The 18,971-nt window shown below is 34.6% G+C and overlaps 1 protein-coding gene across 1 annotated transcript; it reads right to left on the reverse strand.

Moving 5' to 3' along the window:
• Positions 1 to 10,913: 10,913 nt before the first annotated feature.
• Positions 10,914 to 18,451, reverse strand: LOC131049660 (uncharacterized). Its single transcript, XM_057983726.2, has 6 exons — positions 18,270 to 18,451; positions 15,454 to 15,583; positions 14,804 to 15,368; positions 13,624 to 13,878; positions 12,867 to 13,511; positions 10,914 to 12,777 (listed from the first exon to the last, which is right to left on the reverse strand). Exons 1-6 carry the CDS (start codon positions 18,364 to 18,366, stop codon positions 11,077 to 11,079), a joined length of 3,393 nt encoding a protein of 1,130 aa, XP_057839709.2. The 5' UTR covers positions 18,367 to 18,451; the 3' UTR covers positions 10,914 to 11,076.
• Between the last annotated feature and the right edge of the window lie 520 nt (positions 18,452 to 18,971).

The following is an 18,971-nucleotide window of genomic DNA, read 5'->3' on the forward strand; positions in this document are numbered from 1 at the left end:
TTATGGACCGGTATATGATATCTATTCCAAATCAACACGACACGTTATGCATATTACTTATTATTTGAATATTGTATTAAGGATGACATCTTGTATCGTATCAAGACTTATTTTGTAATTGATTTAAATGTAATATCTTTAGGAAGACAACCTTAACATCTAGTCTTAGGTTTTGTATAAATGTAAGATCTCATTTGAGAGATGTATTATGGGAATGTAACTTGGTATGGTATGAGAATATGTATGAATATTAAAGATCATATGAGAAGATTATAGTGAGAATCACACATACATCATATGAAGGTTGAAGGAAGGTATGAAGGAGTTGTTCAGAGCTTAAACCAATACTAAATCCAGCATTGGAGATGCTACTTTGAAGCAGTACATTGTTATAGGATTTAACCATCCAACTATAGTTAGTGTGACTCCCATTCTTGAGCAGTGAGCTCTAGGCGGTTGGCCTTTTTGCATGTGCAAACCCCATTTATATACACTAACTATCTATAGTAGTATCATCTAATTATGGGTAAAGTTTCCCACTGTGGTTTTTCCCCTTACAGGGTTTCCACATCAAAATATTTGTGTCATTTGTCATGGATGTTATTTTTCTTTCTGTTTCATGCATTAAGTTTTACTGGTATTGATATGAACTGCTAATTTGTTTTACCGACATTTAGTTTGATTTACTGACACTAAGATAAAGTTGGATTAATTTATATTTGGGTTGTAATTCATTGGCAACTGATTCACCCCCCCTCTCAGTTGTCCTTCCGGTTCCTAACAAATAGCACTGAAATTATCGCAATAGGCTCATCATAGACAACTCTGATATCCTTCAACATTTGCTTCATCCAAACTACTTGAGTGCAATTTGTTAGGACCAAAAGGCAACTGAGAGGGGGGGGGGGTGAATCAGTTGTCAATGAATTTCAACCCAATTATAAATTACTTCAACTTAATACTTAATATCGGTGAACTAATCTTAATGACAGTTAACATATTAACAATGAATATCAACACCCGTGAAACTTAAAGAATGAAATAGAAATAGAAACAACATCCACAACACCTAACATAAAGATTTTTGATGTGGAAACCCTATAAGGGGAAAAACCACGGTGGGAAACCTTATCCACAATCGGATGATAATACTACAGATAGTATGTGTACATAAATGGGGTCTGCACATGCAGAAAGGCCAACTGCCTAGAGTACATTGCTCAAATGGGAGTCACAATGACTACAGTTGGATGGTTAAATCCTAGAATAATGTACTGCTCAAAATAGCATCTCCAATGTTGGATTCAGTACCGATTTAAGCTCTGATAAACACCTTCAAACCTTCCTCTAACCTTTGAGTGATGTCTTCTTGAATAGCTCTATGATCTTCTTATATTCGCATATACCAAATACCACACTTTGTTACATTACCATTTTGTATTACATTCATCTCACAAATGAGATCTTACATTTATACCAAACCTAAGACCAAATGTGTAGGTTGGCTCACTAAGAATATTACATTCAAATCAATTACAAAATAATTCTTAATGCAATACAAGATGTTAGCTTCAATACAATAACCAATAAAAAATCATCTCCATAACGTGTTGTGCTGATCTGAAATAGATAACATGCCGGTCCATAACCTAGACCTATTTGCTGGTAACAACAAATATGGCAACCCGATTAGATCAAATACCAAAACACCAAAACCAAATATCCAAACCATGTCTTCAACATAATAAAGTGATCTCCAGATGATAACAAGTGTTCATCAATGCCGGTGAACAATATAACCTGCCGGTGAACCAAATGACGGTGACTGTGCATAAGTCATTGTCCTTACCGGTGAACACAATGTGTCGGTAACATAACCATAGCTCTCCAAAAAGATAAGTGTTGACATCAATGAAAAAAATAATGCAACACATCCATAATACAAACACAATTACTAGTAGCAACAATGTACTCAACTTCAGCAGTAGATAAGGACACTAAATCTTGTTTCTTTCCCGCCCATGAAACTAGTTTCTTTCCCAATTTTTTTTTCCACTGGTAGTTCTGTTTCGGTCATCAACATTGCCAACCCAATCAACATCAGTGTAAGAAAATAGCATGAAATCACCATTCCTCGTATACCACAAACCATAATCCATAGTTCCCTTCAGGTATCTGAATATCCTCTTAACAGAAGTGACATGACTCTTTCAGATTAGCTTGATATCTAATAGCCATGCATATAACATGCATAATTTCTGGTATAATCTGACTAAAATATAGCAGTCCACAAACCATAGATCTATACAAAATTTGATTAGCTTTCAAAGATTCATCATTCTTAGGCAATTTGCAACCAGTTACCATAGGAGTTACAACCGGTATGGAGTCATCTAGCCCAAACTTCTTCAACAATTCCTTCACATGCTTAGTTTGAGATATAAATATACCTTTTCCAGTCTGTCAAATCTGCAAACCTAAGAAAAATTTCATCTCACCAATCATAGACATGTCTCAAATTCTTTCTACATATCATCAGAAAACTTCATACTCAAGTCATCATCTCCTCCAAAGATAATATCATCAACAAAGACTTCAACAATCAAGATGTTATCATTCTCAATCTTAAAGTACAAATTATTGTCACCAACACCTTTATTAAATCCTAATTTCAACAAATATTTATCTAGTCTATCATACCAGGCTCTAGGGGCTTTCTTCAATCCATAAAGAGAATTCTTCAGTTTACATACCATGTCTCCATCATCTGATATTGAAAATCCATCAAGTTGCTCAATGTAGACTTCTTCCTCAAGATCACCATTCAAAAAGGCAGATTTGACATCCATATGATATACCTTGAAATCTTTATAAGTAGCATATCCAAGCAACAATATAACAACTTCAAGTCTGGCCATCAGAGAAAAAGTCTCCTCATAATCAATTCCTTCTTTCTGAGAATATCCTTTGCAAACCAGTCTAGCTTTATTTCTAACAACTTCACCAACTTCATACAATTTGTTCTTGAATACCCATTTAGGACCAATAACATTCTTATCCTTAGGTCTAGGCATAAGCTCCCATGTGTGTTATTCTTTTCAATTTGATCTAATTCTTCTTCCATAGCTCTCATCCAATTTTTCATCTTTACGGGCTTCAACAACATCTTTAGGTTCAACTTTAGAAATCAAACATACTTCTTTAGAAACTAACCTTCTTCTAGTCATCACACCTTTATTTTTATCACCAATAACCTAATTTTTCAGAATGATTCAATCTTACATACCTTGGAGTCTTCTGAATGTTCTGATTTTTAGGTTCCTGCACCTCTTCACTGGCAACAACAACATCTGGGTTAACTATCTCTACCAGATCAGTCTGCTTAGGTTTTTTAATTTGAATAGGGTCTAGAACAATATGCTGACTATCATCATATCCACATGCTATGATCTCTTTTCCAAGGTTCTCATCTACCTTCACATTTTCACTTTTCACTATCTTTTTCAGTCTCTTATTGTAGCACCGGTAGGATTTGTTCTTTGTAGAATATCCCAACAAAATTCCTTCATCACTGAACTAGCATCAAAATTTCCTATATCCTCATCTCTCTTTATATAATATTTGCTACCAAATACTTTGAAATCTATCACAGTACAAGAACATGAGCAAACCATAGCTCATAAGGGGTCTTACCGATATCACCTTTAATATGAATTTTGTTGAATGTGTAGACAACAATGCTAATATCTTCTCTCCAGTAGATCTTTAGAATATTCCCTTCAATCAGCATAGTCCTTGCATTATCCAAAATAGTTTTGTTCTTCCTTTCAACAACTCCATTCTATTGAGGGGTTCTAGGAGCATATAATTGTCTTCTAATTCCATGCTTCTCACAGAATGAATTGAACTCATTGGAACATAATTCTCCACCTATATCAGATCTTAGACATTTCACCTTCAATCCATACTCAATATCCACCTTTGCTTTGAATATCTTGAACTTGTCCAATGCTTCTGATTTCTCCTTCAAAAAGACAACCCACATCATCCTGGAATAATCATCAATTAGCAACATGAAATATCCGTCACCCTGCACACTTCTAACATTTGTAGGTCCACATAGGTCATTATGCAGAAGATCTAGTAATCCATTAGATGTATACTATTTTCTCTTGAAATAAATCCATGTTTTCTTACCCAACTGACATTCTTTACATATTGGATTACCAGGATTAACAATCTTAGACAAACTCCTAATAGCTTGTGTAGAATTGATCTTATTTATTGAATAAAAATTCACATGAAACATTCTCCTATGCCACAACCAACTCTCATCAATTTGAGAAATCAAGCACCTTTTCTCACCGACATTCAAATGAAAAAGGTTACCTTCAGTCTTAGTTCCAGATGCAATCTCTATACCGAAGGCATTTAGGATCTTGCATTCCATTCTTGAATTATAGATCATAACCTTTATCAACCATCTATCCAACACTCAAAAGATTATGATTCAAACCTTCAACATACAAGACATCATCAGTGTTATGCTTACCATAAAAAGAAATAGAATCTCTCCCACGGATCACACAAGCTTTATCATCTCCAAATCTTACTATTCCACCATCATATCTTTCCATACTCACAAATTTTCTTTTATCACCAGTCATATGATGTGAACAACCACTGTCAATCACCCATTCATCTTTCTCTTCAACTTTAGCAGCTAAAGCTTCCTCCTCAATAGTGCAGCTAGTGGAATCAATAGGTATAGGTCCATCTTCCTTAATGGCAAGGAATACAACTTCATTTCCTTCATATTCATCATTTATGACACCTTCATCAACAACATAATAGCAGTTCTTCTATTTTCTATACTTCCAGTTAGGATTGTAAGGCTTGTCATACTTCTCATGCTTCTCATAACTATCATTCCTATCATGCTTATCAAACTTATCATGCTTGTCATACTTAGCCATTCTCTCTAGGTATCTAGAAGCAAAATATTCTATCTTATTGCAAGATAAATATTTTAGAGGAATTTTTCCATCATACTTACTGGCTCCTTTAGGTAATCTCTGGACAATCAATGCTTTAAGCTCATCCATCTCTCTTTCTTGCTCTTCCATCTCTCTTCTCTCTCTTTCATATCTAGATATTATGCACTCATCACGATCATACTTCTACTTTCCAGATACATATGCTGATGCTCTAAATTTTGTCTCAGATTTTCCATGCGATTCTCCAAACTCACTCAGCTCAAATGTAGAAATCTTTCCAACCAACATATCTCTTGTCACTGTAGTCACACTCCGGATCTCATCAATAGTAGCAACCTTATGTTTATAAGAAGGAGGTACATATCTCAACACCTTAGAACCTTTTTCATCTTCTTCAAGGGTTCCACCAACACATCTGATACCTAGGACAAGGTCATTTACCTTAGCCATGAAAGAGTGTATGTTCTCATCTTCTTCCATCTTCAACATTTCATACTTTCTTTTCAAACTCTGTAACTTAGAAACTTTCACTTGTTTATCACCTTCATACAAGAATTCAATCTTCTCCTAGATATCATGTGCAGTCTGAAGTCCCATTACATTTGTCATCTCAAAATCAATTAGGGCACTAAGCAATGCTTTCTTTGCTCTAATATTTTGTTCAACTTCCTTGATCTCATTAGCAATAATCGGTCCATTCAGAGGAGTAGAACATGCATTCTTTGTAATCTTTTAGTAATCTTCTCTAAGACATTTCAAGTGCACTTCCATTCCTTTCTTCCATATAGCATAGTTACTTTTATCAAACCTTAGACCATCCTTAAAGATAACACCTGCAATTACCATCCTGGATCTCCTCAAGTAGTTAAGCTTCTTCTGGAGGATCTAGCTCTGATACCAATTGTTGGCAACAACAATGAAGGAAGACTAAGAGGGGGGGGCGGGATGAATCAATCTTTACCATATCTACAAACTTAATCACAAATAATGATCTGATAAACTGCAACAATGGTAAAGATAAGAAAATTGAAAGCACAACACATAACACCAAGATTTTGTCATGGAAAACCCGGTTAAGGAAAAAATCACAGTGGGAACCTACCCATAGTAAGATGATACTCAACAGTAGTATGTGAAAATATTACAATGGGGAATGCACATGCATTCAGACACACTGCCTAGAGCTTACTTCTCAAAAGATAATGAACTGGAAGGATACGACCCTTAGGGAAGTCTCACTGACTTACAATAAGATTCAAACTACAATCCAGAAGAAATGAACTAAAAGAATATCATCTCCAAATGCCTGATTACAGTTCCAGTTAAGCACATATGTCTGGTCAGCAACACCAATCTCTCATCAATCAAAATACCAAAGGATGAATCCTTGTTTGCACATAAATCTCTCTAATAATACAAACACAACCACAACACCTAAATTACATGAATATATCACCTATATATACAAATCATCAACCTTGACAACAAGGTCAACTAAACCCTCAACTCACAATTACAAAATTACATCAGACGATACAAAGATCAACCACCAGACCGATATAATGATTTAAGTGACATAATATGGACCTAACTCAAATTCCCAAACACTTAACTCCATGGGAAATCACATCAAGAATAACCGCACCATGCTACTCCACCATAAATACTGCATAACACGAAAATCATCAGGACTTCATAGAAACCATAAAAAAATCGCACAACAATCAATGTGGATCACCATAACAAATAGGACATGACTAGGAAACACCAATAAGCACTTTAGAATCATTAGAAATAGGTGCACCAACACCACTTATCAATTCTTCATTTGTTAACATCTGAAACTCAAGAGCACAACCAATCAACATCTGTCACGAAGAAAGATAACTTGCAGAGCACCAAATCATAAACCATCTGATATGAAGATACACAAGACCATCCCAAACAATCTCCCAAAATCTCAGCACAAGATCTAACCACATCGGAATATATCGGAGGAAATACCGAGATCTTCAAAGCACTGATCAGATAATCAAACTACAAAACCAGATCATATAATATGTTCAATCTGCAAACACCAGATAAAATCATAGGAATACATGTTGACATCAATGACAACAACATATCATTAGCAGTAGCAATGTCCAACAAACTTCAACACTTTACTCATTTTTTTATCATCTCTTCATATCCTAAATACATTCTATCCTACGTTCTGTCCAACATACAATCATCTTAATATCAAAACATTTACATGTGCAACCACATTCCACCATTCATCATTCATCTAAAGAAGAAAATCAAGTGGAAGAGCGTGCATTCAACTTTATCTCAATTGAATAAGCAAGATGATAAATGTATAAAATTTATTTTTTTGCTTCATCTTTTATTTATATATCTCTTATGTTTCTTTTCCTTCAAATTTAATCTACATAAATTTATAAAAGTTACTTAAATTCAATTACTTACTTGGACATTTATACTAGCATATACAAATTATAAATTAATTACTTGGACACTTATACAAATTACATATATATTTGGACACTTATACAAATTACATATTAATTTTTGTTAATTAAAAAATAACATATTTACTATATTGGTAGAAAAGTAATTAAAAATTATATGAATATTCTTCAATAATATGAGAAAGAAACATTAAAAAAAAGAAATAAATAAAAGAACATTATTATGAGAATCCTTCTTTGTTAGGAAATAAATAATTAAAATAAATTTTCATTTAATAAGTATATAAATGTTTTTAAATTATTTATATATATTTTTTAAATAAATAATATAAAGTCAATATTATGATACAAAATATTTATATTACTTTTATAATTAAACAATTAATTTAGATATGATAGTTGCAATTCAAAAAACTATTGAATTAAATTGTCATATTTAATTTGAGATTTTATTAAATGAAAAAAAATATTTATCATGTTGGGAATTGATTTATTATGATATCAATTATTAAAAACTTATATAGATGAATGTCTTAGAATATTCTAATTTCTTGTGTTTTACTTTAGCTCAAATTAATTCTTGAGGACCTAATCCTTTCACGCACAAAACTAAACATGTGTGCAAATGTAAATCTATATTTCTAGAAATGAAGTGAAAGAACTAACCATGGGAAATCACACGTGTTTTGTGTTAATATTTGTGTCTCCTAACTTGATGTCCATGCCTAAAAAATTGAATTGACACACAAACATGGACATTTATTCATTGAATGAGCTAGTATAAATCAAATTGTTGAAATTTGTTTACTTTGATATTTTCATATCCAAATCAAGTAATGAGAAAATGGTTTTTACAAACAAATTTCAAAAACTATTAACTTGTCATTAACATATTCTTCTTGATTAGATGCTTAAACTGATCAATTTAATGGATTCACAATAAAGATTAATAATAATAAATAGGTTTGCAATAGGACTAGGATTATGTATGTCAATTTATGTTCTAAAATGATTATTATTTTATCCTCTTCTATATCTTATTGCACTCCCTATTTTAACTAAGAATATTTATGAGTGAGTGAATGAATGGATATCTTTTAAAACAACCCATACATATCAACACAAATGTGTACTAGGTAACCTCACAATAACTAATGGAGTGTTCAATAAGATATAAATATTTTTTGAATTTCAAATTTGCGATTAAAGAAATGATTTTGATCAAGTCTACAACATATTTGTAATCGTGAAGCCAATCTAAGATAGTGAATATATAATATATAGATTGCAACTAATTTCTTTAAATAAATAATAGTAAAATCACAATAAAATAAATTCATGAACTAAATTTACATAAAAGTATATTATTTATAAATTTAAACATCATAGCTAATTATTAGCATACTCCTTAACATCACTACCCAAAATGGCCTTGCCACTCATGGCTTCCCACTCATCCTCCCGACCCTCAAATTCAAGCTACCATCTTCCATCCTTGGTGATTGGTAGAAATGGATCCCTCGATAACAAATATCCTATCAATGGCTCTCCTATCTACAAATCGGTTATGAAAATTTCCAACTTAAAGCCATCCCTCTCATGGAAAAATCTACCTATTGCTTCCGCTAAAAATGCTCTTATTAAATCTCTGCTTAAAAACTCCTTTGTAGACTTGCTCCATAAACCCTCAAGGGGATCTCCTACCTAACCTACTAATGCCTCTCATGTGCCTCCTTTTTTATAGAGGTGGTGTTGGGGAAGGAGGAGATGGAAAGTGTTTCATATTTTGAGAAGTTGGTGTTTGTCGGTAGATTTAACCGTTTGTGGTCATCTCTTCCAACACTGCACTCTTGGACCTCTGATTGCTAGAACTCCCTGGTGTTATGTAAAGTGAGAATTTATCCTTGTGCTCATGGTTTTTTTGTGATTTTTTTTGAAACCACAGATGATAGAGATATTGTTCTATCAATAGGTGTTTGGAAATGGGGTTCACATCCCACATTTATTCACCTTTGGACACTCTCCTTCAATCTTGTTGTGGATATCATTGAATTTTCTCCTACCTTGGTTAAGCTTCCCCACCTCCCTCTTCACTACTATTGCATTGCTACTTATGAATCTATTGGAAATAAGCTAAGATACTTTGTCAAAGTTGACCCTAACACTAGTCTTTTCTCCCACACTTCTTATGCAAGAGTTTAGTGGATTTGGACCCATCTAGACCACTTTCTGGTGATATCACTCTTAAGGTTGGAGAGTAGAAATGGAGATAGATCCTAGCCTATAAAGGGATCTTGTTTAGGTGTAGAAATTGTTTTGCAACTGGGAACCTAGCCTCTTCTTATGCTCCTAGTCATCAAATTCACTCCTCTACTACTTAGTGGAGAGATGTTGAATAGTACCATCTCATGATCTTCCCAATTGATTCAAACTCTTCTTTGGACTAGATCCTATATAGATTTTATGCCCCCCTCTTGAACGACAATTCCTTCTTCAATGACTCACATCTTCCTGGCTCTTGTGATAGTTGTCTAGGTGCCCCCTATCTCTTCGATTAGTGTTGTTTCCCTTTCTGATAGCCCCTTCTTATATCTTTGTGTCAGATCATGTTGTGCATGTTCCTATGGCTCCTTCGAGTTCTCCTTCAAGTACTAGCCTTCGATTGGTTTTGTTTCACTTTCTAATGGCCCCTGCTCTTGGCTCTATGTTAGACCACGTTGTGCATGTTCCTATGGCTCCTTCTAGTTATCTTTTGAGTAATGGCCTTATCCCTTCAATGGTCCTCGATTCTCTCTCCTCAGATTACCAAGTCCCCCTTCTGGGTTTAGCGACTCGCCTATTCGACTTGCCTATTGTGTGTAAGGGATCTACAAACATTTCTCCCCTTGTTTCCCTAGAAAAGGATGTTTCATCTTGGATAGTTGTATGACAAAAGACTAAGAATAATTCCCTTTTGACCCAGAAATCTCAGATTGTTCCATTGGGTCAACTTCTTGGTCCTAGCTCTGATGTTCACTAGTTTATGTTTTAGGTCCAATTCAACTTTGTGGTGTTTTACTTGAGTTACCTACGTGTAACTCTCATATTTGTTCCCTCGATAGTTTGTTGTTTTGATTCTTTTTGTCTGAGTTGTAATGGGTTGGGGCCCTTCCCCACTTACGTCAATAAAAAATATAACAACTAAATTCCAAAAAACAAATGTGTGACAAATAACCTCATAATGACTAGTGAAGTGTTCAGCTAAATATAAAATTGTTCAAACTTAAGAAATTTGAGATTCAAATTTACAATTATAAAAATGATCTAGATCACATCCACACCAAATTTATACTTTAAATCTAATACCAAATAATAAAATCATAATATAATCAAATTACAAACCAAACTCACACAAAAAAATCATATTATTATTTGTGAAACTAGTTGTTACAAGTAAACCCCAAAACATAAAATCATAGATATACATGTCTTACAATATTAAGTATCTATGCACATTGTTCTTGTGTTACTGCTTTTAAAAGCAATGAAATACAACATGCAACGTCATATATCTACAAAAGAATAGTCTAAGTAATCTAGTTTTTCATATAAACCATTTAAAGCTGGTACTAAATTCTTCCCGAGGCAGAATTTGTGCAAGCAATATCAAAATACTCTTGCACTCTATTCAACCAAGCACGATCTTCACAAACCCTGCCCAGCGTCGGGAAAGCCCTCACTTTGCTATCTGTCGATCTCAGAGTAATAAAATTTTGGCCGTAACGCTCCGAGCTCTCAGACGATTCATCACGACCTGCAACAGCTCCTGCCATTGTTTGCCCCGAAAACTTCCTTCGCACGTATAGTTCATATGGAGCAGTGAGAGAGCAATAGAGCTTCAATCCGCGGAAATACCGTTTCACCAGCATTTTCTTGCCGTTCAGCCACTGTAAATTTTCCAATGCTTCTGGCACGCTTACATCACTCAAGTTTGGTATGATCTCATATTTGAAGTGCTCCAGCCAAAACCCACCATCGTCATCGATTTCCCAACTGCCCGGATCAATTCCATCATAAGTGATCTCGTCCTCACAATGCCAACTCACTTTGATTTCCTCTAATCGTGGGCAGCACTCCATCTTTGGAAGTCCTTTCATATTATCATTGTAGAGCAGATGAAACACCTGTAATTCATGGCACCCCCAGATAAGAGGAGGATCTTGAACCCTCCTGCAGTTATATAAACTCAAGCTCTTCAACTTCCTTAGTGACGAGAAGTTGGGAAACCTTTCTAAATTCTTGAGCGTGAAAAAGTAAACATCCTCCAGCATGTCACAACATGTAAGATCCGGTGGCTCCCTTATACCACACTTGCCAAGCTTGAGCACAGTCAAATTTGATAAACGTCTTAAACTTGGAAGCTCCTTTAGTTTCCCCATATTCCATAGTTGAAGATTTTCTAGTCCGTAACAAAACTCTAAATTTCTGGGTGCCGAAGCAGCTTCTGATGAAATCTGCAATTCTAATGTCTTTAAAGCACTTGGTACATCTATCTCTGGACATGCCGTCACTGCATCACAGTCTGACAAAACAATTTTGGATAGTTTCTTACATCCAGCCAGCAATGGCGAAGCAGCCATCTGGCTGCAAAAAGTTAAGACAATACTTTGGAGCTCTACGCATTCTGCACAGTCCAGGGGCCTCTTCACTTTATCACACACACTAAACTCCACTTTCTCCAAATATGATAAACCATTTACCCTGGGGAACTCCGAGAGAGAAGGACAGCGAACAATTATCTGTCTGAGAAATAAACAAGGTGTAAGATCTCCCAGCTCATTGACCACACGGCTGTCTGCAATGTCGATCTCCAGATATTGTAACGCAGCGAGACTGCTTAGTTCTGGAAGTTTTAGCATGGGATTTACATCCCTCATCTGAACCCATGCCATGCATGGCAATTTTTCCATTCCCTCAAGTGCTGTCAGATTTTTGCAATTGTGTAATGTGATACTTCTGAGACTGTTCATCCTGCCCAAGTCAATCTTGGCCATATTCTGCACACCTACGAGCTGAAGCACCGATAGATTTTGAAGGTACATGCGGGCGATCTGGGATGGACTTCGGTGCATGCATTGCTCCAACTTAGCCAATTCAAACCCTACATTGGATTTTGAAATCAGCCCACGTGTACTAGGTCCATCGCCCTTCCACCACAGCCATCTCTCCATCCTTTTTGCTTTACTTTGAGCGAACTCAATGTAAAGGTCATGTATGCGGATTTCAGCTTCAAAGTTTTCAATAAAAGCCTTCTTCATTAGATCCTTAACCTGATCCCATAAATAACGAAATTTTAGCTTCCAAAGGTTTTAAAATTCAATCACAAAGCAAACAACTGTAAGAGCAAAATTCAACTTACAGCTTTCTTAATATACTTGATCTCTTCGTTGCAGTTTATTGCAAGCCACTCCGTAACTTTGTGGGGAGACATGTTGGGCAGCCTATATACAGTAAGAAGTATGAATATGGTTTGGTATATCGGATCCATGTCATCAAAAGCTTTGCACAGCACAGTGAACACTTCATCTAAACCATCACCGGATCCGTCTACCATGCCATCTATCTCAGCAACCCATTTTGACAAATTCGAACCGTACTTACTTAGCAGGTAGCCGCCAAAGGCTTTTAAGGCCAACGGATGGAATGATCGAGCTCTCGGACCGATGTCACAACTTGTGTCTTTGAACAAACATCTTTTTGCACACTTCAAAGCAAATCCTCTGTTCTCTGCCCCTAAATTTGACTCTACTGGAAATGCCCTTTCCAACAAGATGGCTATGGCCTCTTCCTCTTCAAGCCTTGGGACGCGCATGCATGACCGCGAGTCTATATTGAAATGCTTTACCAGTAAATCAGCACTTCGAGCGCTCAAAAGGATGCAACTGTTTTCTCCAAAGTCTGCGCGAAGATAATATGTCGCTTCGTCTATACTTTCTTCTGTGACGTTGTCGAGAACCAACAATACCCTTTGGCCCTTCACTCTTGTATGCATCTCAACTTGTGCCTGTAAGTTATTAGAAAATGTAGAATACTTACATATCTTGTTCTCGTGTCATTTTCAGAAGACTGGAGTTTTAAAGAGAATTTACAAAATTAAAACATATGAAATTGGTTACCTGATTTTGGCATATCAATGTTTGGAGATAAGATTGTGGGCGGTGAGTGAGATACTGCAGGGCAAGTTTTGTTCTTTCGAATGAATCGCCTCTGGAAAATTCCAGATGACATACTCTGCCTTCAAAATCCCCCAATTTCCGGTTGCAGAAAGCCTTGCCAAGTGTAGCTTTCCCGTGGCCTGCTATTCCATACAATCCAACAATACGGATTCCCTTTTCGGTGGGCTGAGCTTTGTTGAAGAGCTCTGTGACCTCCTGGAACCGATATATAGAATAATTACACATATGAGTGTCAGTAAAATAAGATCTTCAAAGAAAGGAGCTATTTTTGTTCACTCATGTCGATCAAATTTCGAAACGTGAAAGTTGCAGATTCAATCCAGAGAGCGTGGACTCCATTTCATGGAGATTTCAGAGTGAAACAGCACATAAACAGTATATTTTAACTTTTGATTTTTGTAAATGAGTTATTATATGTTAAGTTTTGATTTGTGTAAATGATTTATTTGAAATCATATTGTTTTTTTAATAATATTTTGTTATTACTGTGATTTCAAATGAATCATTTAAGCAAACAAAAATTTAAATATATTGATAAATTGAAGATACTTTCCACAGCAAGTCAAATTATGATATTACTATTAGGGTTCAACTCTGTAGTTTTTGAGCAGACTCATTGACTCATGTTTCATGAATAGTGGTTCACAAGAACCCATCAGAATAACCCATCTCTCATCAAAATGAATGATAAACTTAATACTCATTGTATAAATGAATTAATTATACACTTACAACTCATTGCATCAGGCCCACTCATTGCATAGAGAGAACGAGTGCTAAGTCTATATCATTCATTCTCGTGAGAGAGAGATCTGATACAATGAGTGCTAAGTGTATCATACATTTTCTCTATATAATGAGTGCTAAGTGTATCATTCATTCTTGTCGAAGATGGGTTATTGTGAACCACTACTCATGAAACATAAGTCAATAAATTTGAATCAAAAGCTACACAATTGAATCTAGATAACAATATTAGAAATATCATATTTAAAATATGCATGTTTAAACCAAAATCCACACAATATTTCTTACACCAAATTTGGCCAACTTTAAAGACGTACAGTACAACAAAAGCAAAAGAAAGGAGTTATGGAAATGAATGGTGAGGTGTTTTGACCTGACACATTCGTGCTTCTCCTTGCATAGCAGGGACATGATACCTTGGTGAGGGTGCTGGAAGTATACGCCAGATTTTTTTCACAATTTCATCTCTAAACTCCAGTTCATCGCCATCTTCAGTAAGCTTCAACCCGTTAATTCCTCGTATTACTTTCAAAGCTCGGTGCCATTCGGCTCGCCTTTCCTTGGATTTCTCAAACTCTTTCCACTTTTTGTTGCATGCCGTAATTCGTTTTAGAGCTTCGGGTGGAATCATAAAGAACAAGGGTAAAATTTTGAAATTGGGATTTCTATCTCTGGCTTTCACGAAAGTAGAGAGTTCCAGCATTGGCCACTTTGTTTCAATGAAATCCCTAGAGAGAAGCAAAACTGCTACTTTGCATGTCTCAGCGGCTTGAAATATACGAGAGGGGAAATCTTCTGCCACTGGCAAACAACTTTCACGATCTTCGTCAAAGAAGCAGGATACGCCTTGGTTTGTGAGGTCTCTGTGTAGCTGCCTAACAAAATTTTTCTGCCTACCGCTGTGGCTGAGAAATACATCAAACTTTTGTCCTTGCTCACTGTTAAGCGAAATAATGAGTGAGCTGTAAATTTGGGTTCAGTTGGCAAAGAAAGACAGCAACGTTCAAATAAAATGGATCTTACCTGCAGGTCGATCTGCTGGCTTGAGAGGACTCGTTGGCGTGTAAATTTGTAGTCTCCCGGCTCTCACGCTGAGCTTGAGAATATTCCCAGCTCCTTAATTTCTTGTATTCAGCGCTCTCTCCTAATGTTTCTTCACAGAATAAATTGGACAGATGTCACGAGGGTGCAAGATTATACAATATTTCTTCTATTCTAATACTCATATAAAATTTAGGAATTCAAAATAAAGCCTTAATTCTTTTTTCTAACATGCAAAACCTTAAGTAGTCCACTTGTCGAGCCTTAAGAAGTTATATAGATGTTTTTTTTGTCGGGCACTCGTTCAACCTTCATAAGTTATACAGGGTTAAAATAAATTGATTATTGTCGGCACAGATCATCTATTATTTCACTTGCAGCCACTCAGTTGATGTTCACCAGTCCATCATAAATGGTATAGCGAACTCTTCTCTACAGTGTCTGTACATTTAACTTGTGAACCAACCTAAACTTCTCCTTGCAAGAATAAACTAGCAAAAATTTGAATATTGAAATTTGCTTACTTTAATCTTCTAATATTTGAATCTTAGTGATGGAGATTCTAAAAACTAAACCCAGTTCTTTTAATCAAGAGAAAACAATACGACAACAAATAAAAAACAAAAATACGTCAACAAATAAAAAACAACTCTGAATAATACTATTGAACAATAGTGAAAGATATAACCATACACAAATTTCTAGCATACACCTCAAAAAAAAATCTTGTATTATTTGAAAGAGGATTATTACAATAGTTTTCAAAGCTTACTTGAAAAATAGCACCAAGGAAAAATTCTAATAGAGCTTGTATCCTCTAAGATATAGTTCATAAAATCTAAAGATAGTAAAAGGATTTATTTTTCTTACATGTAGCTCATAAAAATATGCAACTACAAATAGTTATCTAAAACTAGATGTTTAAAAATAAAACTATGCATGACAATGAAGGTGAATTGTGTGCTGAAAAGACTCATCAATCATTTATCAACATACTCCCCCTTGATGTTGAGAGGGTTTACAATATGATATCAAATTGTCAAGAAATGGACCTTTGCAATTGCCATTAGGAAAGATGTCCACAATTAGTTCTTGAGTCTTTCTATACTTAGTTCTACTTCCTTCGTTTGAACTAAATATTGAATGAAATGCTAGCACTTCAAATCAAAATATTTTATCCTATTATAATGGAATATATTCTTGGCAATTTGATTGAATTCAAGTTATCAAAAAATCAGTATAGCCTAAATTTGTTTCTATCCAATCTCTTTTACAACTTTTTAAAGTCATAATGCCTATGTACATATGGAAATGATTGTAATATACTCTAATTTGGTGGATAAAATTGAAAATTTAGTTTGATTCATCGAGCTCCATTAACCCAAACAAAAAGAAAAATAATCAATCAGTCTATATTTGTAGTCATCCAAATTAGTTCCTCGATAAGAATTAGTAATGGCTTCTTTTATATTTTAGATAGCTCTATCACACACTGTGAAACAAGAGAATCTACATAGCAATATCAAGTCTTTTGTGGGTTAGAAATGTCAAAATTCTCACAATACTTTTGTAAGTTGTCTCATCAATTATTTCAATACCATAATCTTTACACAACTCAACTCCACAAGCAATTAGAGTGGAGGTTGTTTTACAATCAACCATATAAAATTTCTTCAACATATTTTTTTGTGTACTTTTTCTTACAAATGAAAATTACATCCTCACTTTGATAAACCTCCCTTCCTAAAAAAATGCATGAAACCTACATATTTCATTTAAAACTAATTCATCATTAAGATTTTGAATTGTTCCAAAAAAAAAAATGCATGAAACCTACATATTTCATTTCAAACCAATTCATCATAATGATTTTGAATTTATCATTCATCTTAGAACTACTATTCATATACAATAAATCATCAACATACATTAATATGTTCGAGTTAACATGATGCTCATGAGAAGCTAAGAATATGGACATATAAATGGAATAAAAAGTCAAACCATTATAATGATTTAAAAGAAAGAACCATAGAAAGAAAAATATATACAAGTAAATGAAGTAATAAAGAATATATCTAAGTTCACATAATAGAGGAAACATAAAAAGGAGAAAAATGACAGGAAGGAAAGAGAATACAATGGTAAATGTTTTCAAATAAGATTAAAGATGTAAGCATAAGTTGAAAATGAACTATTTCAAATAATTTGGATTTATGATCTAAAACTACATTCAAGAGAATTATTTATTGAAAAGAATATTTCAAGATTTTTGTTTTTGATTAGGTAAGCACTCTGGGACCCATTTATATGTCAGCCATCAAGACAAAAAGAGATAGAATCTCATAACATAATTTGAATTTTTGTTACCAATAACCTAGACAAGGAGTAATATACCTATATGTAAAATAATTTAGACTACTAGGTAGATATTTTTAATAATTAGGGTTTATTTCAAAGTCTTGTTTGAAGTCTAGATTTCATTTCCTACTCCACACATGCACAGGATAATTTTTTTTATAAGACAGATATTGACAATCTGGATCTGGGCATGTTTGGTAATATCATTTAGCCCTTCCTTTTCTTCACCATAATATTAATCCTCTATGATAACCAATAAACAATTAACTGCTACTGAACTGCTGGAACATATTTCCAGCAGGTACATATCTTTAATCAGAGAGATCCCACAGAAAATTTAATCTAGTTTACCCCACTACAATTATACAAAGCTATAAAGGATAGTAAAAAAGACATAGAATACACAGATGTTTACAGAGAAACTACTTCTTACGTACCTCTGATAACGGTCACCAGTTCCTTCATTTTTCTGTTGAAGCCGCATTCATTATCACTGCTACTCATATTGGCACTGTCGGAGACTCCCGATGCCATTTTATCCCCAAACAAACTAAATGAATCCTCCAGATCTAAAGAAAACCAGTTTCTTCAGAACAAACAGGGGTTTCAGCACTGAAAAAAAGGAGTTTAAAAGAGCCGGCACGGTGGGATCAACGGGCCGGCTTCCTCTGTCAAACTGGACCCCAACGTAAATGCACCTAAAGTAGTGAAGTGGTGCCCAAGAAAGAATATCCTTAAGCAGGAAACTTCAGCGACAGTGCAGACATCTTTCCAGGCAATTGCCAATGTACCAAAAAACTTGCTGACAGCAATATCTGCTGCACTAAACTAATAAAACTCGAATCCAGACAAGCTTTATTAAATTAAAAAAATATATAATATGCTTGATAAATATACTAAAAAAATATTTTTCTGTACGATTCTTGCTAGGCACTATCTGCTTGGAACCATACAGGGTAGACTTAAATGATAGAGGAGTTGACTGTCTCCCATACGTAATGTAAGATTATTTTTTATGTATGGATTTATAGTATATATGGTTAATAAAAGTAAAAAATTAAAATATCATTTACTTTTAAATGGACGCATCTATTCTGGTTCCAAAATGGCAGTACAATTGACTAATAGTTGCGTGTTTT

Source organism: Cryptomeria japonica, chromosome 8 (genome assembly GCF_030272615.1).
Source record: "Cryptomeria japonica chromosome 8, Sugi_1.0, whole genome shotgun sequence".
NCBI classification, from domain to species: Eukaryota; Viridiplantae; Streptophyta; class Pinopsida; order Cupressales; family Cupressaceae; genus Cryptomeria; species Cryptomeria japonica.

Coding starts and splice junctions, on each gene's coding strand:
- LOC131049660 (XM_057983726.2), bottom strand. CDS start 18,366: ATGGCATCGGGAGTCTCCGACAGTGCCAATATGAGTAGCAGTGATAAT. Junction 15,584..18,269: donor ACTGGTGACCGTTATCAGAG/GTACGTAAGAAG, acceptor TATTCTGTGAAG/AAACATTAGGAGAGAGCGCT. Junction 13,512..13,623: donor CATTGATATGCCAAAATCAG/GTAACCAATTTC, acceptor AATAACTTACAG/GCACAAGTTGAGATGCATAC.